A 27,511-nucleotide genomic window follows, 5' to 3' on the forward strand; every position below is an offset into this window, starting at 1 on the left:
TGAAACCTGTGTGTCTTTCAGATCTGAGCTGATATTTTCATAGAAGTGAGCAGAGTTAGATTTATTGAGGAGAAAATTGGCTTTTATTTTGTCTACTCCCCAGCTTTGACAATGTTTGGGTCTACTCTGTATCACTCCAAATAATGAAATTGCTGCTGCAATTCTGATCCAAAAAAAGAGCTCCTATGAGAGCAGAGGCTTGTATGGATATTTATTTATGGTTCATCAAATTTGGTGTGGGAATAATTTCAAGAGGATATCTTGGAAGATAAGAAATTCTCATGTGCTGTATGATTAATGGACACTTTGTAGGAAAATTATATTTATAGAGTACTGTATTTAAGGCATAATTTAAAAATAACATAGTCCTTTTTCTTTGAAACTGTGAATTTTAATGACTTCATTACTTTAGTTTGCTGAAAAGGGAAATATCTTGAAGTTTATAAACTTCAGGAGGCTTCAGTACTATAGGGGATCTTCTCTAAAGTTTCATTTAAATATGTCCTGCAGCATATTTTAACATGCACTGGTTTCTTGAGCCTCTGTCTTTTCCATCAATCAGAAGAAGGGGTGTTCTTTGGAAGTGGTCAATGATATCTGCTACAGAAGAAAATTCCTGTGGGATGGAAAAAATGAGAAGGCTAAGGCCAAAATGTCAGAATTATTAGCAACCAGTAGAAACAAAAGGTTTATTTAAAATTCTATATATTTATCAATATTATAAATATATATATAGGGTCCAGATCAACTGTTCTCATTCCTGCCATGATCTGTAGCTCAGTAACTCTGTGTACAAGCTGTTGCAATGTTGTATAATTAATTTATGCAGTCTTCATCTGTTTAACACATGCTGTTGCCACTGTGCTTGGTGTACTTGAGAGTTGAGAGGTGGCTGATCAGTTCAGGGCTTCTGTCTGGATCAGAACTGCCAGGAATGTGCTGAGCAAACCCACAGTCCTGCAGGCTGGGGCTGAGCCACCAGCCTGGGAGCAAAGCTGGAGCTTGGTACGTATGGATTAGCTCTCAGCTCTGCATTTCCCTTATCTGGTATCTCAGTGGGAAACAAACATTCCCTAACCAGGCACGTGGATTTCTAATGGCTGTGCTGCAAGGCCACCCCTTCATTCCCTGAGTGCAAACAGCATAACCTGATTGTGCTTCCAGCAATAACAATAATCTCTGAGACAAGAGGCAGAATTCCAGCCAGAACAGTCACCTGGCACTGAGGAATGAGGCAGGAGATGCCTTGAAATGAAGAGAAGTAGTTGAAAAACACATGGTACCTCTTTTCCTTTCAAGCCGGTTCCTAACAAGTACAGGTGCTCCTGCTCCTGGTAGCGGATCTGGATGTTGTACACTTTGTCTCTGTACAGCACCATCAGGACATAGGGGTGAGTCACTGTTTTCCTTGAGCTGTCTCTCACCAGGAATGTTCCATCCTGAAACAGGAAAAAATGACAGATGACAAAGAGCAGACACTCCTGGGTTTGATCAGTGTAACACCTTTCACTAGAGCACTTGTTCTTCTAAGTGTTTCTTCTTTGTGAAATCTTTTTCCTTTCTGCTAAGAGACACTGCACCATTAAAGCATTTAGGTCTTTTGACAAAACTATTGTCTTTCAGTTTGCTACTTCAAACTCTCCTCTCTGTTACAAAAGCAGATTCTAAAGGAAGGTAGGAATGGTTTGTATGAGGGAGAGATTCCATTAAAGGAGGAAGTGAAATATCAGAGACCAAACCTCACGTCACTTTAACCAAAAGAGAAGTTCATTTCCACTAAGTGCCAATCACGTTTCCTACATGATGGATTTATAGACAACTTAAAAGAATGGCATTGTCTGTGTAATTTATGTAAAGGCAGTGATACTCTATCACTCTCTCTGCTTTTCCTAATTTCAGGTCTATTTTGACAATTCTTCCATTGAAATCCCTTTCTTAAAGGCACTGAATGGGACCTTATAAATTGGACTTTAGTACAAGTCACTGGAATGGTGCACATGCCATCTTCAGCCCATGGCAAGTGCTGTGAGGCAGCACAGGGTAACCACAACTCCCACAGCAATAATTCTATTTATCTTTATTCTATTAAAGATTAGATATTAAATACATATTAAATATTAAATTAATCTATTAATCTATTAATTAATCTATTAATTAATAAATTAATAGATTAATAAATTAATCTATTAATTAATCTAATATTAAATATTAAATTTAATCTATTTAATATATTAATCTCTAAAATATATTTATCTATTAAATTATTTTAATAATATATTATTATAATAAAGATATAATTAAACATTTCTTTTAAAATTATTTCTTTTTAAATTAAATTAATTTATTTAAACTATAATAAATATTTATTGTATTTTAAATGTATTTATTTATATTTTATATCTTTAATATTAAATGTTAATTTTTCTATATTTGATTTATTTCCACACGTACAGATGAGCCTCGTTTGAAGCTGTAGTTCGTTTTGCTGGGCTCTGTGGCTCAGGCAGGGGTGGGATTTGCAGTACCTTGTTTATCCTGCGCAGCGCTGCCTCTGCCTCGGGCCGGCTGACAAAAGCCACGTACCACTCATCCTTCAGAGAGCCCTGGGGCTGGGACAAGGACAAGGACAAGGACAAGGGCAAGGACAAGGACAAGGACAAGGTCAGCTGCCAGGGAATGGCAACATGCAAATAAGTGGAGAGAAATTGCGGTGTGAGGGATATGTGGGTCTGTGTGCAGAACCTCTGTGTGTCACAGATCATGCTGCTATGTATTGTGCTATGGAAAGTGCTGCTAAATTGTTTTAAATTACTTGCTCACTTTGATAAATTTGAAAATATTACAGTTATAGACATTATGCCCCTGCAGGTAAGCTAAGAAAACAGATATTTCCAAACACTTTCAGTAAAAGATTTCTTTTATGTTCTTTTTATGTTCTCTTTTGTCTACCTGGACACTAGGCACAAGGGCATCCTTTGCCTTGTCTGTCTTTTTTTTAGCTATCATCTGAGACAACAATGCAGACTTCCTGTGAATGCACTCTTTATGATTGCCCAGCAGTGTTATCACTATGAGTGGTTTGCTCTAAACTTGTTTTATTTAAGGAAATGTGAAGCACAATTGCACTTAAAGGAGTGAGTCCTTTACTCATCAAAGTTTTCTGGAAGGAGAACTGAAAGTTTGATGCTGCTTGAAGGCAGTTGTGCAAAACAAGTAATCCAGAAAACAAGTATTTTTCTTATTTTCTTATTCTCTGGGGTTCAACTATTGTTGTTTTTCTTGATGAGCACAAAATAAGGCACTACAGTTTGACACAGAAAAGGAAACTGAAAGCACTCAGTAGTGTCCTGACAGTGACTGGAAAAACAACTTTGAAAGGTGTTGTCTCTCAAAACCAGAAAACTTGCTGCCTTTACAGTTATGGTTCATGTTTTGTACCTCATCTTGCTCTGTGTTTGCCTGGTGAACAGTCTGTCTGCTGGGAATTGGCAGTGGAGGTCTCATGTCAGCTGGGCCTCTGGAAGGAGATCTGCTGTTGCTGCCTTCAGAGATACAAAAGTAGAAAAAACAATGTTAAAACCAGGAAAATCATTTCACCTGTGCACCCAGAGTGTAGGATCTTGATTTTATGAAGCATAAAGTACTTGTATCACCCTGGTGTAAATAAAAATCATGTGAACAGTGCAAATTACCAAACACCCAGTGCAAACAACTAAATAACTGTTTAGTGCAATACAACACCCTGGTACTGAGACATCTAGAAATTATTTGAAATCAGATTTAGGCTTCTCTATGAGAACCAGGTTCTTTACATAAGTCCATGCTTGGTGCACAGGGAATTCAACTGAGCTCTTATGGTTCAGATTTCCATAAAAACAAATGAACTTGAAATAGAGGTGACATTTTATCAGTTTCTGTACCACAGTTACTCACTTGAGAGCATCTTGGTTTCTTTAGAGACAGAAGTAACATTGTCTCTTTTCAATCCTTGCCTTCTCAGCAATTAGAAAGTAAAGATGTCACTGTAGGATATTGACAGCTTTTACCATGTGAAAAAAATTACTTGTAAAGCAATTGAGTTTTCTTTATTTTTTTCTTTATTTTATCTTTATTATTATCTTTTTTCTTTATTTATTTTCTTTATTTTTCTCTAAGTTTTCTTTATTTTTTTTTACATTTTTTACATTTATTTTCTTTATTTTTATCTAAGTTTTATTTATTATTTTTCTTTTTTTTTTCCTTACAAGATAAATATGGAGTGTATTTCACATGAAAAGCATTTGCTAACCTTTTTAGGGAGTATTAGCATACCACAGTGATTTGCATAGCTCAGCTCTCAGTACTGTACAGAAAAGAATGGTTTTATGAGGTTTTGACACTGGTTGAACGAGGCAGGAAGCCCAAACTTCATGGGGGAAAAAAAGCCCAGTCCTTGATTCAGACTAAGTAAGATACACAAGATGCCTCTCAGGAACTTGATAGTTTTCTGTTCCCAGTCCAAGCAGAAACATCCATACTAAAAAAAACTTTTATATTGACTGGACTGAAACTATCTTTCAACTTTCATGCACTTAAAAAAGAAAAACAATGTAAGGATGTAGGATACAAACCTGGATGGAAGCGTGGCGGTAGAGAGCCAGTTGCAGACAGGTTTCTAGCACTGTTTAAAAAAAAAAAAGAGTAGTCAGTATAAATACAACATTTCTCTACAACATTTCTGTGCTCTGATCACCTGATCTGGATTTTGTGCCTGTTTTGCAGAATGTGAGAGCCCCTAGAGAGCTGTCCAGGGTGAGGAGAGCCTTCTCTTTTCTTCTTTTTCTTTTTCTTTCCTTCTTTTTGTGTAAGTGGATCCACCTTTAAGTTTACCTGGAGCTCAGAATGTGGCAATAAGGTAATCAGTAAAGGCCACAGAGACTTCTGCAGCAGGATCAATGCAGGAGGGCATTGAGCTTGAGGAGTTTCCACAGGGAATGGCTCTGTCCTTCCCCAGAGCAGCAAGCACAGGGAGCAGCTCTCCACACCTTTCTCGCTGCGGGGTTCCACTTACAGAGTTATTATTCTTGCAGCTTCTGTAACATTGTTGATAAAAATGCAGCTTCATGTTTATGTTGCAAGCTGGGAAGGGCCAGCAACATCAGGGACTGGGGCATCTCCCACATGAGGAAAGGTGGAGGGAGCTGGAAGCTGAGAAGGCTCAGGAGGGACCTTTTAAAGCACATCATTATCTGAAGGGAGAGCCAGGCTCTTTTCACCTGTCACAAGACCAGAGGTTCCTCTGAACATCAGGAAACATTTTTTAATGTGAGGGCAAGCAAGCGCTGGAGCAGGTTGCCGAGAGTGTTGTGGAATCTCTCTTTTTCCTTGGACACATTCAGATGCTATCTGGATGTGGTACCAGGCAGCTGTTCAAGGTGACCTTGCCTGGGTAGGGGGTTGGACCAGAAGACATCCAGAGATCTCTGCTAACCTCAACCAACATCCAAAACTTCTGAAAATGGAGTCCCACTCTTCAATTTCTGGGGCTTTTTTTGTTTCTTCACCTAATTGAGAACAAATTGCCTGCACTCCTTTCCTTTACTCTTCGTATTTCTCTTCTGCTTAAATGAGCTGTTAAAAAGGCTCTGAGATAAATATGCTAATTTTGTTTGCACAACAAAAACACCCTATCATGACTTGATTTATGGGAGAGAATCAGTCAGCCCGGGGGCCTCTGCTACAGCAAAATTTGGCAATGCTTTTTGAGTATAAGCAGAAGTGTTCATCATAGGAATAGTTCAATTTGCATATGACCTTGCTATTGCTACTGCAGTATTTGTTTTGGTGTCAGCAGTTCCAGAGAATGATGGTAAATGTGATGAATTCATCAAAGGGCCATTAAAAAAATACAGATATTAGAAAATGTGCATCAGACATGGACTCAAGGAGCCCACTCTAAGTCATCAAAGTCTAAGTCTGTTGCATGGTACATCAGAAATCAAAATTTAATTAGGGGCTATTCTGTCTAGCAAGTGAAGGCATAACAGTCAAATATTTGTAAGTTGAAGTTGGGAAAAAATTGCAGCAAGATTCACAATTTTAAATAGGAATTATCAACCATTCCAGTAAGATTTAGTAAAAAGGACATGAAATTCTTTCTGATTCAACTCCAGACAACCGAGTTTGTGGAGTTTTTTAGTTTTGAAATGTGAGGAGTTGCAGCTCTAACACTTAAGGGATCCTAGAGTGTGCAGGACCCCTTTGTCCTGAATCCTGCCTAGTTTTGTAGGAGATGATCCCCTCCCAAAAGGACCAGTCATTCTTATGGATCCTGCAAGCAATGGGAGAGCTATGGGTGTCTCAAGAATGGAAGCCTTGTACAGTGTAGGGTCTTGATTGCTTTAGAATTTAGCTTTTCTATTTTTCAAATCCTGCACTGCTTTAGTGTATAGCTCTGAAACTCCATGGCCTGTCAGCTGCTGTTCTCCCGTTTTATTGAGATAAAACAATTCCTCTCTAGGCCTGGAACTCAAGGACACCTCACTGTCTCAGGCCCCAGAGATGTAAACAGCAGTGAATTGGGGGGAATAACTTGGAGTAAATGACTTCATTACCTGAAGCTGTAATTGGAGGATTAACCCCTGAGATGTAAATGGACCAAACTTCAAATTGTCTGAAAAACCCATGACCATTGTCCATCCTGGGTGTAGCTTGGAGGCTTTTGACTGCCCAAGGTGTACCTATTGAAGGCCTTCAATAAATACCTGCCTTTACTCTCTTTACCTTGTCTAGCCTCTGTTCTAGGTGGCCACTCCAAGGCATCAGTTTAAAAAACTTCCTTGCCATAAAACAGAGAGATTCATGGTTTTTTCTTGGTTGCCTGATGTACACTCTCTGCTCCACTGATACAGAGCTTCAATTCTATAAAGGATTCTCCTGGATAGCAGGAACAGCACTAATTAGCATTTTGTAGAGGCAAGGGCACAGGCTCAGTAATGAACTACCAAGAGGCTGAGATTCAAAAGAAATTACCCATAATGGTGAAACAAACCTTTCTGCAGCAGGAATGCTGTTGGATCCTGGCTTAGGTGGAGGCTTGATGGATTTGGGTGGGAATGCATTGGAGCTGTATGGGGGCAAAGACAGCTGTGGCACTGGTCTTTGCTGGGCAGCTGTGGAGAGGAAGAGAAGGAAACTTAAATCTCACATGAGATATTCTTAAATGAAGTAGAATGAAGAAATTCTGTCACCTTACTGCTGTTTAATTAGATAAATATAATGCAATAAACAGTCCTTAATATGTTAGTTACACACTGGAAACTCATATGGTCAGCTGAGAACTTAAAAGTAGGTATTAAAATTAAAAATAAACTGGAACTGGCTTGAGCAACATTTACATTTTCTGGGTTCTGTTTTGGATAAGCCACAATTCAGGTACCTTAACTGCAGAAGGTGGTACATGTTTTCTGTCATGTTGCCTCTAAATAGCAGAGTTGATATCACCTTTTTCAACATCATTCTGAGATTTCTCCCAGCATGAAATAAAACATTTTCTTTCTGCAGTGTCCTTAGACCTGAACTAGCAGGAGTGGAACAAGTTAACTGTGCTCTGCACAGCTTAAATAACCTTATTCTTTATGGAGGCTTAGGGCAGTGATAATTCATAGAGACTTGGCCAAATGTCCTGCTTCTGTTATGGAGTCACTTTACCAACTCAATTTCAGAAATCAGCATTCTGCAGTAGTTTAAAAGCACTGGTGGTACATGGAAGAAGTTCTGTTCATAAAAGTGACTTAATTTCAGTTCTGTTCATAAAAGCAACTAACATTGCACAGAGCCTGGTGCCAGCAGGGTTTGCTGAGGACTGGGAGACACCAGGTTTCTGTTTCCAGCTGTTTGATGCTGTGTGCAGAACACAAATCTCTCTAATGCGATGTATTTCAAAATAAGAAATCCTGCTGGCTGCTAACTGGCTGACTGAAGGAAGCTATTAGCTATTGATTTCCTGGGGTTTGTGGCTTTGATATGTAAATCTGCATCAGGCACTTTAAAATAATTCTACTCTACTGCCTATCAAGGTACCACCTGACTTCAGAAATGGCTCTAAGGAAACAACTGAAGTAATTTCCTTTTTACCTTTTTTTTTTTTTTAGAACTAAGACAAAGAAAGATTTCAAGTTTGAAAAATCTCTGTAGAAATACTTACTGTCTTCTTCATCCTGGGGAGCCAAAAAGAAAAATAAATGAGCAACATATTATAGCACAGTTCTTAGGAATGTTTTACAAGACAAAATCTGGGCATTGGTGAATTTTGAGTATACAGGGGTTCTAATATCTACATCACTTCCCTCTAAAATGTTGGGAGTTTTGTCTTTATGCAACACCAAATATTTTTTTAAGTTTTTAAAGCTTTAAATTTGTAAACAAGATGTGTGGTAGATGTCCCATAACTCATCTTGACATAAAATAGTCAGAAACTCTCAGGAGATATAAACTTTCCTTAATCCTTCAAGTAAGCATAGACTCTCAGAGTTATCTGAAAGTGAAACTTTTAGTTCAGCTTAGGCTGAAAAAGTCTCCAGAAGCCCAAATCTTTTTTAAGCAAAACTACTTCTGCCCTGTCATAGAACAAATTCTGGCCTTATTCTTTCTGTTATCCAAGATAAAGTTCTCAAGGAACAAACTGAGCTTGACACAGAAGAACTGTTCAAAAACACCCCATGTGCCATGAAAGATCCATGAGTATTCCTTACAATTTATAAAAGAAACAAGTTTCTCTTTTCCAGCATTATTACTTTATACAGGTATTTAATTTTACTGTAACCCCTATATTTTTAAATATATGCTTTGAGACTACACTTACTTCATTTTTCTTGTGTGGTGGCCAACTGTGCCTGAAAGGAAAACAAAACACTCATCATAGGTGGAATAATATTCATTACTTCATGTGCATTAGGCAATATTTTCAACTAGAACATGAATTTATTGCAAATTTTAAAGACCAATGGATGCAGAAACATTTTTTCCTCATAATAATATCTAAAGTTCTAATTTTCAGCCATAATCTAATGCATTATTCTAGTTCTTAGCCCATCTTGATTTTATCAACAAGGAAAATGTCTGATTAATTGATTGTAAGATTAGAGCTTAAAACAAGCTTGTACAATGATGAAACATTAGTCTTCAAGTCTTGAACTCATTTATAATATTTGACAACACTGCTGGAGCACATCATAAGGATATCAGGCTTTGTTTCTCTGATCAATTCTTGTAGCTGGTTAGCAGATCTCAATTATTTCTTCTCTTGTTTGAAGTACAGTCAGTGCTCAGCCCCCAGGTGGCCTAGAAAATGCTGGGGAATGATGCAGTTCTGCTAGAAAATCTTGGGGAATGATGCAGTTCTGCTAGAAAATGCTGGGGAATGATCCACCTCTGCTAGAAAATGTTGGGGAATGATTCACCTCTGCTAGAAAATGCTGGGGAATGATGCAGCTCTGCTAGAAAATGCTGGGGAATGATGCAGTTCTGCTAGAAAATGCTGGGGAATGATGCAGCTCTGCTAGAAAATGCTGGGGAATGATGCAGCTCTGCTAGAAAATGCTGCTGGCTGTTAAGAAGGAGTTCTGCAGGCTAATAAAATCAATGGGATAAAAGTGCAGCTTTCCTTTTCTAACACCCTAAAACAACAGCAATAGAACTATGTAAGAATGTTCCCTGGAGCAAGAACTTCCTCTACTGGAAAAAACGTGGATCATCTGTATCTTTGTACAACTGGGGAGTGAGTCATGCCCCATGTAATGGCCCTTCCAGATATGATTGGAGAGAGTTTTTCTGCATTCACACCTTTCTGCAGCTTCAAGCACATCCTGTGCATATTTATGAACCAAGACTTTGGTAGCCACAGACCCTGCTGTCATGCAGTACCAGTAAATCAGACCATCCTGTGTTGCTTGTCCATATTTTTGTTAAATTTCATTTCTCTTTATTGAATTTTAGTGAAATGAGCACTTACTTTCCAGGGCTTTGCTTCCTTAGAGGGGGTGGGTTGCCTCTTTCATATCTCTCACTTGATGGGACAGGAGGTTTTGGCATCATTGCTAACTGTTCTCCCAGGGATCTAAAACAGGAGTGAGATGATGAAATAAAGGCAAAAAGCTCTTATTAAGAAATAACTGGGGAATACTGGCAATGAGAGGATCATTTGCAGAGGACAAATCTTACCTTAACTGTGAAACCAGAGGCTGAAAAACAACAAGGAATAGTTAAGAGAACATGTAAGTGTGTCAAAATAGGCAAAAACTATCAATAATCACCAAAAAAATACCTTTTCAGGAATGACTGGCTTCTTCCCTGAAAAAAGCAAAAACTTACATTTAGAAAAAATGGAAGTTAATTAATTAAAATTCCTATGAAATAATTGAGTTTTGAATAAAATTGAAAGTTAATCTTACTGGTTGAAGAACTCATATCCTGAGATGTAAGCCAGAAAAATATTTTGGCTTTGCAAGTGATGGTAAAATTGCAATCTCTCTTATTGAAGGGAAATTTAAACATTTTCAACATGGCACGTGTCACAATCACACTATCTAAGGTGCAGCTTTGAACTACTGAATACTTTCTTGCCATTATATAACAGATAAGAGTTTAGATAATAAATAAAATTGTAGAGTCATATCTGTAGATGCTTTTTATAATGTGGTTTTCAGGTCTGAAGGAAATGCCATTTTTTTCTATGTCTTATTAATTCTCAGCCCTCTTTTAAGTGTGTTGCCACATTACCTACAGCAGTGTATGCAGAGTTTCATTGCCTTTGTATGCAAAGGTGATTTCCTCCTTTAACCTACTAAATATTTCCTTGTTCAATCACTTAGGTGTGCATCAAACCTTTATTGCACAGGGCTCTCATAATGTTTTCTGTTCACCTGTCTGACCCAGGGTTGCTGTTTTCTACATGAAATTTCTCTCCCATTTTGTAAGCCCTGCTCACACCATTTACTCATAAACAGATTACTTTGATTACATTTGGTTGAGCCTTGTTCTTTTGCATTAATTATATATAAACTGATGATTTTCAGTAATTAAAGCAACCCCAGTGATATTAATGTGAGCAAATACTGACCTGATCCTGGGCTTTCTCTTTCGTATGGGGGAGCAAGGCGATCCAGAGAGGGTTTGGTGCTTCTGTCTATAGAAGGAGCTGGGGCTAAAAACAACAACTGTGTGAGATCATTTGCTGGTATAGGTCAATATATCTTTATTTTGCATAGATTAGAACTGGTGTTACTTCTAAAAACAACAGACTCCTGTATGAGTAAAATTGTATGAGTACAGTTGTACAGACACTTGTTCTTAAAACAACAATTCAGACTCCTGTATGAGTAGCAGAAGAGAGTGGAACTGAGGGAAAAGAGGAAGAAGAGGAGTGCTGCACAGTCTCTGGGAAAAGCTTTACAAAGGGAACTCCAGCTGTACTCACGTTTCAAAAGCTTCATGTTTCTGTCTCTACTCAAGTCGTTGTTGCTTGGTGGAGGAGGGAAAGCTGGCAGCTAAAACAGATATTTCACAAGTGGTTAAAATGTGTCTTCACCTTTCTATTTGGAGTGTATTAACCCCACCACACTCATCTGCCAGTCTTGTGTGGCACAGCACAAGGAGCAGGTTTCTGCTCACTGCAGGAAGGACAGGAGCCAGGGACCCTCTTGAAACATGACCAAAATCATTGATTTTTGTTGGGTGCAGAATTGCCTCCATCTGCTGTGCCTCCCAACACTCCGGTGGGATGTCTCCTCTGGAAGGGGAGGTGCATTGTCAAAGGAAAGGAACAGGAGCTCCAGCAACCCTGCTGTATCTCTGTGACACTGCATCAGTCCCTCCATCACATCCTAAACCTTTATTTGTGGAAACATTGGTAGGTTTAGTGTACATCTGTTCTGGCAAACACTGAACCTATAGGGCCAGCTGTCAACAGCACAAGAACTTTCAGTTTTGAAGAATTCACAGCAGAAAAAAAAGGAATCAAATCTTGGTCATCAGTGTTCTGATTACACAGTCTCTTACACTTTTATGTGGTCCTAATTCAATTGGGCAAGTGTTAGAAGTGTAGCTTGGAAAAACATAACCTTGTTTTCAAAACAGAGGCATCCCTTAAAAATATATAATTTCTGTGGGAGAGGCATTCACAAGTAGGTGTATATCTCCAGTGTAAGATCAGTGAAGGAATGTAAAATAATTAAATCTATTTCTCCCATGAAATGGAATTGTTCTTTGAAAAATGGCCACCTTGTAACAGAGTTCAAATCTGTTTTGATGGCTTCCTCTTCATACACTATGGCCCTACTCTTGGACTCCTAAGAAGGTCCTGGGATAGGAAATAGGTGAGGTATTAAGACAGGAACATACAGTAGCACTTCTTCCCCCAAATGAGGCTGGGCCAGGTCTCTGGGGTGGTACTGGAGGCTGATGTGGAGGCTGATGTGCTGATCTGGTTGTTGTAGGTCTGTCTAAAGAAAACAAAAATCCCAAATTAAACAACTACACAGAGCTTGGTTATTTAATAGTCAATCTTCATGACAAAGAGCCCCTACAAGAACCTGGCTACTGAAGTTAATAAATCATCAATACATTACTGTAGGATTTGCCTGGATGTAGCTTTAGGATCAGTGGGTTGTGTTAGGAGTTCCAGGCTGCTCTGTCCCTGTGGGGGTAACTCCCCTGCCAGGCTCTGGGCCACAGGATTTATTTCATTCCCTGCAGGACAGTGTGTGAAACACCAGCCAATCTGAATGGCAGCTTTGTTCTCCTGAATGGACTCCACACCTCCAGGCTGCTGAGGATTCAGACACAAAACAGAAATGACAGGCAGGGACAGCTGATTGTTCTTTTCCCAAATTTCACTAAAGTGTTTTTGCCATTGTTGTGACAACCTGCTCTGTCCAAGGCTGCACTGCTAAAGCTACTGCAGCCTGTACATGTGTGTGACTTCATACAGGTTCAGATCAAAGGCCAAATAATGCACACATCACACAAAACTAATCTTTATTCCAACAGAGTTTGTCCAAAGAAAAAATGTAACTTTAAAAGTCACAGATTTTGTGTCACTAAATCTTGCTTATGAACTACTCTGTTACCTTTTAGGAAAAATCTTCTATACTCCATTATCAGCCACCTAAAATGTGGTGGTAAAATCTTATTAATAGCACTTAATTCCTAGTAATTACCTATATAATCTGTGCTGCTTGGAAGTGACTTGGCAGGAAATATGACACTGTGATGTGCTTCTTCATTATTGGATGGAGGTGGCTCATAGCCATCACTGTCATGTTCTGCTTCCTCAGGCTCCTCTGTTGGTGATTCATAGTCAGCCTCATCTTCCTTTTCCTGGTCTTCATCAGGGCTTTCATAGTCGTCATCATCATCATCATCCTGGCAAATGAGCATAAAAAGTGGATGCTGGAAGAGAACACCAAACCCTGCAGAGCAGTTCCTGGTGGCCTTTCACTGTGGTATTTTTCACTCTGGAAAATACCAAACTTTTACAAACCAGTTTGAGGGGAAAAATCTGTTGAAATAATACAGAGAAAGGAAGAAACTTTCCACTGATGCATTACTGGAGCTTAAGAAAGAAACAAATGTCATGTGATGACAGTGAGTGCTGTGGGAGATCAAAATAAGGTGCAAGTTTGCTGAAAGGCATGAAGAGTTTTAGGGAACAGCCAAGGCACCAGCAAACAAGCCAGTGTTCCCAGGAACACAATGGGCAGCAGTTGATGCTGCTGATATTCATTCTTGCTTTCTAACATCTCCTCTGCAGCATGCAACCCAACTTGTGAAAATTATTCATAAAAACTGAGGTCTTTGATTTGAGTCTTGGTGTCCTCCTGACCCAAACCAGCCTTGTTTGCAGGACCTCATAAGGTGATAGTGTGGTCATTGCACATCTGTGCAATCTGCCATGGCTTGAGAGAAAAAGAACCCTCCATTTGTCACTGGTGCCACAGCTGGAATTTCCAGAGTCTTCTGCACTGGCACAGAGCCCATGTGCTCTGTAGGTGGTTACTTTTATCTCCTGTGCTCCCAGAATAGCAGCAAATCTCCTGTGAACTTAGTAACAAGTGCCTTCTAAAAATGCCTCTCTCTCTCTCTCTCTCTCTCTTATTTTTGGAGAAAAGCCATTAGCCTCAGAGATCTTCATAAGCTCAGCCTGTGCATCAGCATCTGGGGTGGGTGTTTCACCTAAACACTTGTTGAGGCATTTCCTATGCCAAAAGGCAGAAGGAACTTCTGCAGGCTAAATGGCTTTTTAAAAAAAATACTGTTCAACAGGTTGGCTCTAGAGAATAAAATTGCAAGAATTTGCCACTGAATAACACAGCAACCTCTAGGCACCTCTTTTAAGAGCTTGAAATAGGCATGTAAAACTCAGCTGTGGTTCAGTGGGGACCTGGTTGTAGGCTGGGAGCTCCAGGAAGGCAACAGGAAGGCAATTCTGAATTTCTGGGGAGAACCGTTTCTCAGTGAGGAAATCTGTATGCAGCCACTCCCATCATTCCTGCTCCTGCTTTTCCTCCCCCAGCTCTGCTGCCCAAGCAGCCAGGGCAGGAACAGAGAGCCCCCCTGAGCCAGGGGGGTTTCTTCACCCAAATACTCACAAATGAAGACCAGCCACCGTCATCCTGAGCGTACCCTGTGTGAAGAACACAACCACACAATTCTGAGCATGGACCCTTTGTCAGAGATGTAACAACTTGACAGAAAATGTGGGAGAGGTTTTACAGTGACTTCTGTGAGCCAGAGAGAAGTTTGATAAAGGAATAATAAGAATTTCCTACCAAGGTCACTGACACAGAAACCAAGAAAGAAAGAAGGAGAAATAAGAGAAACCTGCAACTGCCTGTTCCAATGAGCACTTGGTGTGTCTCTCATGACCAGTGAGTAAAGTGTAAACTTATGAGATTTGTAAGAATGTATAAATAGCATGCATGCTAGAATAAAAGCAGGCCTGAAGCCTTCTGAAAATGGAGTGTTGCTTTGTATTGTGACCATCAGAAGTATGACAAGAAAGAACCCAACAAATGCCAGGTGAGTTCTGGACCTCAGTGCTGTGCCACAGGCAGGAGCTGTTCTTTCAGAGGCAGGCTGGCACTGATGAGGGCACATCCTGATTAAAACCAAGATAAAGCTGCCCTGCTGTGACACAGTCTGGGTGCTGGCATTTCAAGTTTGTTCCACTTCCAATTTAAATTATATCATTTGAAAGAAAATGCTTTCAGAATGAGCCCAGACTTCTTATCTCCTTGTTTAAGACTATTTTAGCTTTCATAAAAGAAGGGTTTGGGTTTTTTTAAACCTCAGCTTCCCTCTCTAATACAGTGCTGCTAGGAGGAAAGGCAGGGGGTGGAGATGTTGGAACAGAAATATATAAACACTGATTCAATTTATTGGGTTAAATAAAGACATTTTGACTATTCTGAGGTAAAACTCTCTGGTCTTGCCTTCCTTCACCATCTTTTCTCTTTAAAAACACTTTTTCTTACTAATTGCCCTGCATCTACGCTTTTCATTTGTTAAAGTTCTTTATACTCCTGTATTTTCATTTATTGTTTTGGATTTTTGGTTCCTAACCCTGCTCCCCTCTGTTGACTCTGCTCTGCAAGTATTGAGCTAACATTTTAATATTTTTAAACCCTTTTTGTTGTTTGAGTCTGCCAGTATTCACTTACCTGTGTTTTCTGGAGATTTTTGTGTTTGGGCCCTGTAAAAAAGACACAAAAATTAAATTCTTTCTATTAAATGTTTGATGCTTCTATTGCAAATAAAGGCAATAGTTAACTGTCACAGTAGAAAGAAGTTTACATAGATGAGTTGAACTCTGCCCAAAATGCCAAAAATACATTAGCTGATATTTACATAGAGGATCCTATAAAATCTAATCTGTTTCAAGAAGAATCGAAGTCAGAGAAGTCAGGTTTGAAGCAAGGGGACCCAGTAAATACATTTACCACTCCTGAAAACAGAAACTTCAAAGTCAAGCCCATAAATGTAAGGTTAAATAAGGTTTTTATGGGTTTCAGTTCTAGTTTTGGATTCTAGTGAATGGAAATGTGTAAAATCATGTTATCAGCTGATGCAAAACCATGTTTTGTAGAGTAGATTTGGTTTTCTTTGAGTAGGGTCATAAATTGTTCTTTTCTCATAGAATGTTCTTGCAATTTTTGCTCTTCTTCTATTGTGAATGTGATATTCAGTGACAAATATTAAGAATTCAAGAGTATAGTGATGTATAGATCTGTGGAATGCATTAATGATGATTTATTAATAATATATGCCTAGGCTTCATGGCCTTCTTAAGGGCTATGTGCTCAGGTGGAAAATTGCAGGAAATGTGCAAATGTTACCTGGTTCTGGACATGGCAGAAGTGCCTGGGGTGTTCATGGGCTCAGCATTTGGTATTTGATATCAGATAGCAGTAATGAAACAGAGCTTTATTATATAGAATTTCCAGGCTGCACTTCTGATCAGGCATTATTGATCAAATGAAAACCAGTCCAGAAAAGATCTAAAGATCTGAAAGCTTTGAAGAAGAAAGCTGAGATGTCTTACTCACCATTTTGGAAGGAAAGAGAGCCTCCCTTCATTTTTGTTTATTTCTTGGCTTAATTTACTTACAATTCTATTGGAAAGAAGAACAAAAATAGTTTAAAAAAAACCCTTGAAACCTATCACTTGTCAAAGCACATAAATTATTTTCTTCACCATTATCCCTCAGTATTTGCTAAATTTAATCTGGTAACTCATTATTATTATTTACTATGTGATAAAACACTGAATTTACCATCTTGTTGCTAAGTTCTTCTACAGCATATCCAACGACAAACTAGACTGTTTTTCCCTTGGTAAAACCTCATGTTGTTGGACTGTGTTTGAAAATAAACATTAAATCCAGCAAGCCTTAGGATCTTTGGGTGTTGTACACATCACTCTGCTTCAGATAATGGCCATGGCATTTGTGTGATTTTGCATGGAAAAAGCAAATAATGCTTCAGGAAAACAGAGCTTATGGCTGCAAAACCAGGGATTAAATGTTCCCTAAAACTCTTCTCTATTCTTTTTCTGTTCCTTCCTCTGCAACCAAACAATCCCCCCAGCAGAGAAGGGGAAAGGCTGATCTAATTCCATATTTTAATACATTTTATGGCATGACAGAAATATTAATGGAATATCAAAAGGCTATAATTTTATGCCTGGAGAGATCTTTCCAAGTGGAGGACAGTCAGTACTGAGATTCACAGGGTTCATTCTACTGAGACCAGAATTCTGCTCTGCTACTGATGAAGTTTGCCTCTATGAATATTTTGTTTCAAAGAAAGCTTGGAATGAGCCATGATCTGATTCTGAATTGTCATTATTTCTTATTGAGGAACATCCAGTTTCAGTGTTTTTTAATTTGCTGCAGGGGACAAGGAAGTTGCTGTGTGAAGAATAAATTCCATGTGAAACATCCTGGGGTGAGCAGTGCCCTGCACACATCAGTGCTTTGGTCAAAAAGTGAGTTATGGAATTTGTCTGTGGCTCATTCCCTGCTGTAGAAGAGGCAGAGGATCTTTCAGAATGTCAGGGTTTTTTCAGCTAAAGAAGTAAAATGAAGTTCTCTGGTTTTGGAGCTAATAATTCTTAGAATTCAGACTTCCCTGGGTGTGAATGAGACCTGAATGTTTGGAAGCTTTCTGGACTAAACCTGGGCTGGCTGCTATGAGCATTTACACCAACTGGTTTTTGAGGAAAAACCGAGAGGAAGAAGTTGATCATCTTATCTTGCTGCCAAAAAATTAATCATATCATGCTTAAAATACAGTGCCTAACCTTTACTTCTAGATTATTTGAAATGCTTCAAACCAATAGCTCAGAGGGTTTATTAGAAGAAAGCAAATTCTAGGAAGGTCAGGCTTTACAAGCAACGTTCTCAGGGAAGATTGGTGCACTGAGCAGCTGAGCCTGTCACCCTGTGAGGAAGGAAGTACCAAAACCACACTGCTCTCTGAGCTGTGGGAGTGGATGATAGGAGAGGATAAGGCAACAGCCCTTGCAGAAAATGTTACTCAGACTTCTCATTCTCTTTCTACCTCCTCCACCAGTTGCTAAACTTAAAACTGGCAGGAAGTTGAAATTTTTGAAAAAAACCCTCACAACCAGCCCCCAAAGCAGGACTCCAAAACTGGCTTTAATTCACTCAACTGCAGATACTGCTCACATGAGTAGAATCCATTCTCCATGTATTGGGACAAAGGGCTTAAGATGGGTAAGAGAGGTGGAATGCAAATTCCTCTGGGGCCAGGAGGCTGCACAGTTGCATACTGAGCACTGCCAAAAGCATGGCTGGTGATCCAAGTCCTGGGTTTGGTTTTTGGAAAGACTGCTGGGCAGGTGCAATGCTGTGTTACTGACCTCAAAACAGACTGAGCACCAGTTCTGTTCTAAACCTTGCCACAACTTTTAGACCCCAGCTGAGAGCATGTGTGCACATGCACTGACATCTTTTACCTTTTTAATAGAGAAAGTGCAGATTTCTCAATCTTTATGTTTGCACTTTTGCTCTTCTGAAAGTAGGATGACTTTCAGACTGTGCCATGTTTGCAGGCTCTGGCTGTGTCACACTGAGCTGGCAGAGGCCAGGAGTGCAGCCATGAGCTTTGTGCTGATGGAAATTTCTGGAGTGCTGTGGGATACACTTTGGAGTGCTGTGATGCCTTAAGATTTTTCCACAAGCCTGGAAATTCCAAATCTCAGCTTTGCCATGAAGCTGCCACTGGAACAGCCAGAGGGATCAACAGCATCTTGAAAATTTGGAATCCTTTTTTCTCAAAATAGTAAACAATAGGATTGACAGACTAAATCCAGTGTTTATATCATGGTTCAGGTGTCAACAAACCACCAGTGTTGTTTTTAATGAAATCTTTGCTTTTTCTGTTTATGAATTCTGACCACAGTAAATAAGGCACATAATGTTGAATGTGCTTTAAAATATTTTGCAAGACTCACATTTGTTCTCCACAAATATAAAACTTCATGACCTTCTCTGACTGGCAGTAGTGCTAAGGAACAATAGGAAAACTCTGTTTTTCTTTTAAGCTGTAAATTGGCCTCTTGCTTCATTAGATTTATAATCAAAATGGTCAGTGTCTGCTCTGTGTAAAATCCACCAAATCCCTTCCCAGTCTCACCAGTGTTTCTCTTTCAGGACTGCTGTTTGTGAGGATTCAGGTGTGTATCTAAACATAGTGGTATTTATTAAAATTAACTTTTTTAGCAAAGTTTTCCAGAAAGAGTTCAGCCCTTTCAGTAGAGAGTGCTAAAGATTTTAAGAAGTATTTTCATTTTCAAAATAGTGCTTAAATTTGTGGGTTTTTTGGTTTTTATAAAGAAGCCAGAAGTTTTCTGAAGACGTGCACTGGTAACAGGGCTGGTAGAGATGAAATTTCAAAATAATAATTCATTAGTAATAACAGAAGGTTGTAGAGTTTTACAATTAGATTCAGGAAATGACCTGTCATACCTTGTAATGACACCTGTGACCTACTTTTGATTCCTGAAAAGTCACAGAATCACCCCTAAATAATGACACAGTTCTATTCAAACCCTGAGCACCTTTAGCAAGCCCACACACCCAGCTCAGGAGCCCTGTGCAGATGCAGTCTGGGCTTTGCAAACCTTGTGTGATTCCAGGTGCTGGCTCCACGTGGGTCACAATATTCCTGCTGAATTTACTGAGGAACAATCTCTCTTGTTAATTTATCCTTTATTCCTTTGGTCACCGGCCAAGGCTGTAACACCTGCTGTTTCTATCGAGCTTTTTGCAGGGCATGCTCAGGTTTTAGCTATTAAGTATCAGGTAGTGTAACTATAATCTGCTAATGCCTCTTTCAGCTTGTAGAAGAACTCTTGCTACAAGCAGTTGAGGTTTGCATTATGATACAAAAGAAAAGTGTGAATGTGTTGTAGCAGAAATCACCACTTTGTGTTTCAATGAGGGTGTGGAGGTTCTGAAGTAAAGAAATTAATGTTTAAAAAAATTGCAGATTCTTCTGCCCTCTAATTCTCTCCTGGAGGGTTGTTTGGGTTTAAGTGGATTTTTGGTTTAATGTTGTTGTTGGGGTTGGTTTTTTTGGGTAGTTGGTTGGTTGATTGTTTTTAGTGAGAACCAGTTCTCTTCCCTAGTAAAGCTCTAAATTCTTGTTTTAAACAGTGCCGTTACATGGAGGACCTTTCTGCATGTATAATCACCATATTCCAGTGATTATTTTGCTTGTTTGTAAGTATGAAAAAGTTCCAGATCTTTCCTTCAGATTGAAATATCTACTTATTTATTCAGTTCCTCAAGCTGTGCACCAAGCTTCACTCTTTCAAAGCTCTTGCTTTCAAATTCTCTTCTTGTTGAGAAATCCAAAAGATCTGAGAGAAAAAGCTGTTCATTTTCTGCTGGGCTGTAACATGTGAGAAACCCAGAAAACCTCCCTAAAAAGGGCTGTTCACTTTTTCCTGGGTGGGAAAATCCAACTTTGAGGTACCAATAGGTTTGATGAGGAGATAGGAGCAAATCCACATGGTTAAATTTCATTTTAATGATTCACCTATGGCATGAATCATTAAAATGAATCTCTGGTATGTCTGAGTTTATTAGACCATCCACTGACTACTTTTCTCTCACAAATTTGAAAGGAAACCACCAGAAATTCTCAATTTTAAAAGCTCAGACACTGAGAACGAGAGGTAATTCTGCCAAAGGACTGCCAAGGTGGGACAAATGATCAGAGAATTACAAGTTCTACACTATGGTTAGATGAGTCTGTCACAGGCAGTCTGATCTATCATCAACACTGTTAAATGTTTCTTTTAATTAAAAGTGAGTTCAGAAATTCTGAGACATCAGAGCATCTTCTTTAAATAATATTTGGATCTCCTTACTAACATATTGTACACCACCAACCCCTATTATCAGGATATTTATTGTGTGAAAATAGGGATGTGATTTTAAGAAATATGTCACATCCAAGGAAATTTCAAATTCAGTCCTCCATATCTGATCTGAACAAGGGTGTCCTGCTGGGTTCAGCTCTTCCCAGCAGCTCACCCATGAACACAAAATTTTTCAATATTCTTGTCCTCCCCAAAACACCTTCCACAAGTTCTGATGCAAGTGAAAAGGCAAAGCAATTTGTATCTTGAGTAGCAAAATCAAGATATCCGTGAAGGAAGGGAGTCTGGCACTGGGAAATGAGCAACAATGACACAGCTGTGTCTTTGAATTCCTTTTTTTCTCCCTCCTTTGTTTGAAGGACTCCATGTGTCTCATGGTTAGAAACCTTCTAACCTCCAGCTTAAATAGGTAGCAGAGAACTCATAGCAAAATAAAATCCTTCATTTTTCACCATGAAATGTTAGAAGAAGCAAATTTCTCCTACTCAGTATTGACTTAATTGGATTATTTTTCTTCATTAAGTAACTTCTATGAAATGATGGAAGCTGTTGAGATGAATTGGAAACTTTTTCAAGGCCTAAATCTACAGAGGCTGAGAAAGCTACTGAACATTGAATCACATGGTCCAGACTGATTTCTCTTGAACACCCACCTAAAGCACATGAAAATAATTTCAAATCCTCAGCTGTTGTGGACATAACTGACTTTTTTTCCCCTTTAAGTTAAAGTCAACAGTTAAGCAATGAACAGTTAAGTCATACTTCAAAGGTAATACTTGCATGAAAGTTTGACCTTTGTGGAGCTGCTGTCAGTCAAAGGATTTATGCACAAGTTCTTTTGAACATCCCCCAGACTATTTCCTTGTATCATTTTGCTTGAGCAGTCATGACAACACTCATTTTATTTTGGAATATTCTTCTTTTTCTCTCAGTGCACTCCAATAAACAAGTCTCTAACCAATCACTCACAAATCATTTGCCTGATATTTCCTATGAGACTTCAGTGCAAAACAGCTAAAATAATTTTTAACAATAAAATAGTTTGACTTTACTTACGGCACTCTGAGCTTTGGGAATTTCTGAATATCATTTTCAGACATGTTCTGGAAAGGAAACACATGGGATATGTGACGAAATTGTCCATGGAACACCCAGTGACTGATCCAAGTCAGTCATACACATATATTCAAAATGTGGCATGAATTCATGTGGTATTTATGTGACTTCAGAAGCCAGGTATATTGAATTCCTTCCTGTCTGCACAGTGAAATTAGGCAAGATTGTGCACAACTGCAAAATTTCAGGGGAGAACTGCGGATTTTAAAATACAGAACCTTTGGCTGGAGTGTTGTTCTAAGAACCTTATCTGTAACAGAGTACATGAAGAATCCCATGCTCTAGGGGACACAGAGCTAGAAAACTCCTTGGACTTAAGAGCAGCCTTGGCAGCCTAAAAAATCCTTCCAGAAGAGATGGGAGAGGATGTTTGTTCCTCCTCAGCCATAACACAGCCCCTGGGCTGAGGTTCCTCTGACTGAGGTGTGCTCTCTGGAAACCTTTGTTTGTCTGGAAACCTTCCCTGATGCTCCTGAAGTCATCCCTTCTCTTCCTCCAGCATGTGCAAGTCCACACTTGGGACAGATTCAGGCATTATGAAGAGTTTGGGTTTTGTTGATTTAGTGGTTTGTTTAGTTAATCACAAGCTTCATGAATTCTCTTTGGAACAGGGATGATAGTCTGGTTCTTTTTGTCTTTTTTACTGGTAACAGTAATAGGTTTCTAATTAGACATTGGTTCACAAGGCTGTCAGTGTCAGAGGACAGAACAAATCCTATCTGTGTTTTTCCACATTATTTTGCCTCTGGGAGGAGTGAAACACAGGTTAAGTGTGCTGCTTTTATGGAAATGTACTGCAGTAGTTCCTGAAGAATCATATTTTTTCTAAAGGCTTTTTAAGCTTCTCTCTGGAGTTCTATTTTGGTGATAAACCTGACAAATATTAGAGGTATAACCTCTTTTACAAGCACCACATTTCTGTTTTAAATAATAGAGAATTTTATTAGAATAAGTTACATGGAACCCCCTTGGTTTTATTCCCTCTGCATCTCAATAGGGCTTTCCTTGTGGTAGCCAGAAAGGTGATTCTGAAATTAGGATGTTATTCTGATTAATTTTAGAACATTTTTACACCAGGTTTATCATGTAGATCTGACAACAAACCCAGCAGACACTCAGCCTGAGCAGCTGCTTCTGTGCAAATGTAATTTGGCCATTTCCAGCTACTCCCAAAATGCAAGAAGATGTTTCTTAGGAAGATCATTCATAGAGAGAAGCAATTTTTTTTTTCCAAATTGCTTTGTACTCTGGACTATTTTACTGGACATCTTTCTCTGTTTAACAAGTGAACCTTTTCCTTTTTTTCCATCATACAATGGCCAAGTAATTCAAAAGCTTTAAAAGAGTCTGAGCAGAGGTGAGCAGCTGCTTGGCTTGCTCAGTAGAAAACATCCTGAAAATCTGCTGGGATGCCTCTGAAGAGCTCCTGCACCCTGAGCTAATTTCAGAAACACTCTGGAAACAATAGAAAATCACAAAAATCCCTTAGAAATCATACAGTTATTGCACTTTCTATTTGCACCTCACAAAATGTCATTGTGCTTCCAGAGGCACAAGTCCCACTCCAGCCACAGATCCTCAGTGCTTGAGGATCTCTGAGGAGATCTCCTGGGGGCTGGGAGGATAAATCCCATCTGAATAATGCTGACTGCACCCTCCAGAAGCAGGGAGGGGTCAAATCCTGTTCCTACAACAGGGCCTTGAAAAATTGTATGTTTTGTTTCAGTGAAATATGAAAAAAACTGAATATTACAACAAGTAAATGAAAAATACAAAACTTTAGAAGAGGTACGCAGAGATCTCCCCACTATGATTAATTAAATAGAACAAAATTACTACTTCTGGGGAAATAAAAAGGCTAATATTTGAAAATTAAAGTAAAAAGCAGTAATGCTAAAAGCTCCTACACATCTTCATGGATGTGTATTTAAGACCTGGAAACAGCTGTTGTGTCAGTGGAAGTTATCAGCTTTTTTTTCTAAAATTAAGCCAAGCCTGGAACAATGTTCATTTAAACCCACTGGGATTTCACTTACTAGTTTTGATGTTCTTAAATTTTATTGCTTTTGTGTATTGCTACAAAAGAAATCTAATTTTATCTATAGAGGAATGAAGCAGTTATTCCAATGAAAGGCCAATCATTCTAAGCAGGGCTGTGTCTTTAGTATGAGAGGATAATAAATAAATGTGGGTTTTCTGTAGTTAATATTTGAAAACAAGAACTTTCTACATTCAAGAATTCAAGACAAGATTATTGGTTTAGAACTTCCCAGGCAGTTTAAAAAAATACTAAAAAATATTCATGTTGAACAAGATGCTTGGGCTCCCAGCATTCCATATTGAAAGCAAGTTGTCTGGCTGATTTTAGCAAAAGCATTTACCTCCCATATTTATACCTCAGTAACCACCTGGGAGGTGCCTCTCCATCTGCCAGTGCAAAATAAGGAGGAGTCAGAAACATCACTTGGTTGGAATTTTGCAGGAAGGAATTTTACAGCTCCACTTACCAAAAACCTTTGTCCATTTATGCTGTGCTTCCTCACGACTTTCTCACAGTCCTTGTACTTTAGCTGCTGATGAGAAGATGATTATTGCACCCTTAACTATAAGAATCAAATAAGACACTTAAACATATGTCTGGCTTTGAGTAGATGGTTTCAAGATACTTTTTTGTATACTATGGCCTGCCTAAATGGCTCATTTTGTCCCAAAACCATGGATTTTTATGACAGACATCCTTCAGTGAACTTAAAGGTTTTCATCCATTTAGGGACACATTGTTCCTCACATTTACAAACCACCTCATTTGCCTGGCCCAAAGAAATACCTGAAAAAATGGATTATTGTGGTACTGACTGGGATGAGCAGATGCAGAAGTAGAGCAAAAACCCTGTTACCCAGGAATAATAAAGCTGACTGATCCCAGTCACAGAATTTATTGTTGTGATGAAAAAGCTTTCACTTCTGCATGGAAATCTCACTTGTTAATCCTGGAAATTGTCTACAATATTTGTAAAGCTTTCCCACAGTATTATGATTTCCAGTAGCCTTTAGGACAAGGACATGAGCTATTCAGAAGCTGCTCATGTACAGGTTGACCACAAAGCAAGAACATGACTTTTAAACATTTCCAACAGTTTTCCTAAGTTTGGTTTTGGGGGGTTTTTCGGGGGGGTATTTTGTTTGTTGGTTTCTGTTGTTGTTGTTGTTTTTGGAGTTTTTTATTTGGGTTTTTTTTTGTTGTTGTTGTTTTGGTTTTGGTTTTGGGGTATTTTTTAATTAAAACAGTAATAGCATAATGTAAGAACACAATTATATTTTTGATCTGTTTCAAGTTGGTCAGGTCCATATCAGAAGGAGCCCAAAGAGCAGGCAGACAAAGTGACTTTTGGAGGCTTCGAGACAAAAGAATGACTTTTATTCTGTCTGAAACTTCTGTCAGTGGAAGTTCTGCAGACACATGACCCCGTGCTGCTGGGATAGCTCCCCAAAAGCAGAGAAATTGCAGAGTTTTATGTCCTTTGGAGTCCTATCCAATTTTCATTTTAAGGTGTAACATTGTAACTTGCTGTACGGACCCTGGAAACAACCCGACAGCAGAGAGGATAATTTTAGGGGCCACCTTCAGTTATTCACATGAAGAAACAGACCTAACTCTGGTAAATATTTCAGGATACAGATTAAAACTTTTGTGCAGGCTGAGGACTTAAACCTGTAAATAATTTCTTTCCTACAGTGAATGCTATTGTGATTTTACCAGCACAAGTCTGTATGCAGAGGGAAGCAACACATCACTGTGATCGACAACTAATCTCAGTCTTGAAATAATTGATAAAAAAATGCAGTTTAGCTATTAAAAATAAACCTTGGGCTATCCCAAATATGAACATCTTTGCTTTTTCTAAACAAAAAAAAAAAAAAAATCAGAAATTATTTGAAAATTTGGTTCATTCATTCTCGGAGTTTATCTCAGAGAAAATATCTCTGAGTTTGTATATATCTCTGAGTATATAATATTCTCTGAGTTTATCTCAGGGATAAGATCTGGTCACTTGTGACAGGTGCCCAGAGCTGGCTGACTTGGGCTGACATTCTTATCTTACCCAGATTTTTTAGATTACTTAAACAACTTTTGCCCTGATTTAGCTCCCCAGGAGTGGAATGCCATTATCTCCATTCTGGAGAGTGTCTTGATGACTAGAAGGGAGGCACTACAGATAAATGTGCATTCAGTTATGGTGGAACTTACAGTTTTATCACTGTTCAGAATATTATTATCAGATCTTTCAGAAAGCTGTTTTTTCCTTCCTAATTTCTTGGAAATGATGGTCCAACTTCCCTCTGCATCACTGTTGTAATGTTTTTCGTACTTGTCTGAAGTTACCTGTTGATAATGATCTCATCTGTTCCATCTCCAGTTTTTGGTTTCACTTTCCTGTGCCACTAACTCCCGCACCCTAAAATTAGGGGCTTGTAAGTAGTTGGCAGTTTCACTTCTCTGGAGATTTGCTAGACCCAGATTCTATGTTTGATCTGCTCATCTTTATTAAGTAGTTCTGCATTCTACTATCAAACTTGCTTCAAGTACCCAGATTAGACTCTCACAGAGTTATAGGAAAAAAATAAACTTCACATTATTTCAAAATTAAGGCCGAGGTGTGCCAAGTTTTACAAATCTAGACATGGATGTGATTAACAAAGACATTCAGAGGCTCATTTGTTACACCCAGCAATTTGGGAAAAAATATCACTTCTGAAAATCATTGAAGATGAAACAGAAAACTGGTAATCTTCACACCTTAGTGCCTTCCACAGCTGTTAAAGTGTGTTACGCCAACAAGCATTGTAGCAACCTGTTTATTTTCTCTAACCAAACCACGAGTTTCCCTTATAGCCAAATTAAAAACCCCTTTCAAGATTCATTTTCGCTGACCACTTGAGCTCAGCTCCTCCTTTGACAGCGGTTTTGCTTTTAGTTCTGCAGCGAGCTTTGCCTATTATAAAACACCTGAATTTAGCCCAACCAATGTTCCAGCAGTTTGCTCCTCCATCAGATGAAGACAAAACAGAGCCAAACTCACCGTCCTGAAATATTCTGCTAAGTCATCTGGGTCCCAGGTGAGCACGTCGGAGCGGTAGGGGAGGTTCCGCAGGTCCATGCTTGGTTTTCTCCCCAGAGCACTCAGGAGTGTTCACAGCCCTGCTGCCAATGCCACAGCCATGGATTCCCTCTCTGTGGCCACTCCAAGGAATTCTTTGCCCAACCTCCAGCTGGTTCTGTCAAGGAACTGTTCTGGTCAATTGAAATTATGCTGTGAGTTGGTTCCAGAGAGACACAGCTTCCTCTGGTACAAAATGGTCTCTTCTCTGAGAGGTTTCAGCTAGTCAGCCTCACCACTTCCTTTCTCTGAGTATAAATAAGTAAACAAGGAAGCACAGCAGAGG

At 39.0% G+C, this 27,511-nt stretch overlaps 1 protein-coding gene across 1 annotated transcript; it reads right to left on the reverse strand.

The window, feature by feature from the left end:
• Positions 1–27,324, reverse strand: LCP2 (lymphocyte cytosolic protein 2). The gene is made up of 21 exons (XM_066560190.1): positions 27,148–27,324; positions 24,574–24,636; positions 22,007–22,053; positions 16,584–16,649; positions 15,699–15,730; positions 14,628–14,662; positions 13,197–13,401; positions 12,379–12,479; positions 11,456–11,525; positions 11,099–11,182; positions 10,304–10,329; positions 10,201–10,220; positions 9,992–10,096; positions 8,843–8,873; positions 8,186–8,198; positions 7,031–7,151; positions 4,611–4,660; positions 3,439–3,542; positions 2,526–2,609; positions 1,284–1,439; positions 1–616 (listed from the first exon to the last, which is right to left on the reverse strand). The coding sequence occupies exons 1-21, from the start codon at positions 27,223–27,225 to the stop codon at positions 494–496; spliced, it is 1,614 nt and encodes a 537-aa protein (XP_066416287.1). The 5' UTR covers positions 27,226–27,324; the 3' UTR covers positions 1–493.
• Positions 27,325–27,511: the final 187 nt, after the last annotated feature.

Source organism: Molothrus aeneus, chromosome 15 (assembly GCF_037042795.1).
Source record: "Molothrus aeneus isolate 106 chromosome 15, BPBGC_Maene_1.0, whole genome shotgun sequence".
Taxonomy (NCBI): Eukaryota; Metazoa; Chordata; class Aves; order Passeriformes; family Icteridae; genus Molothrus; species Molothrus aeneus.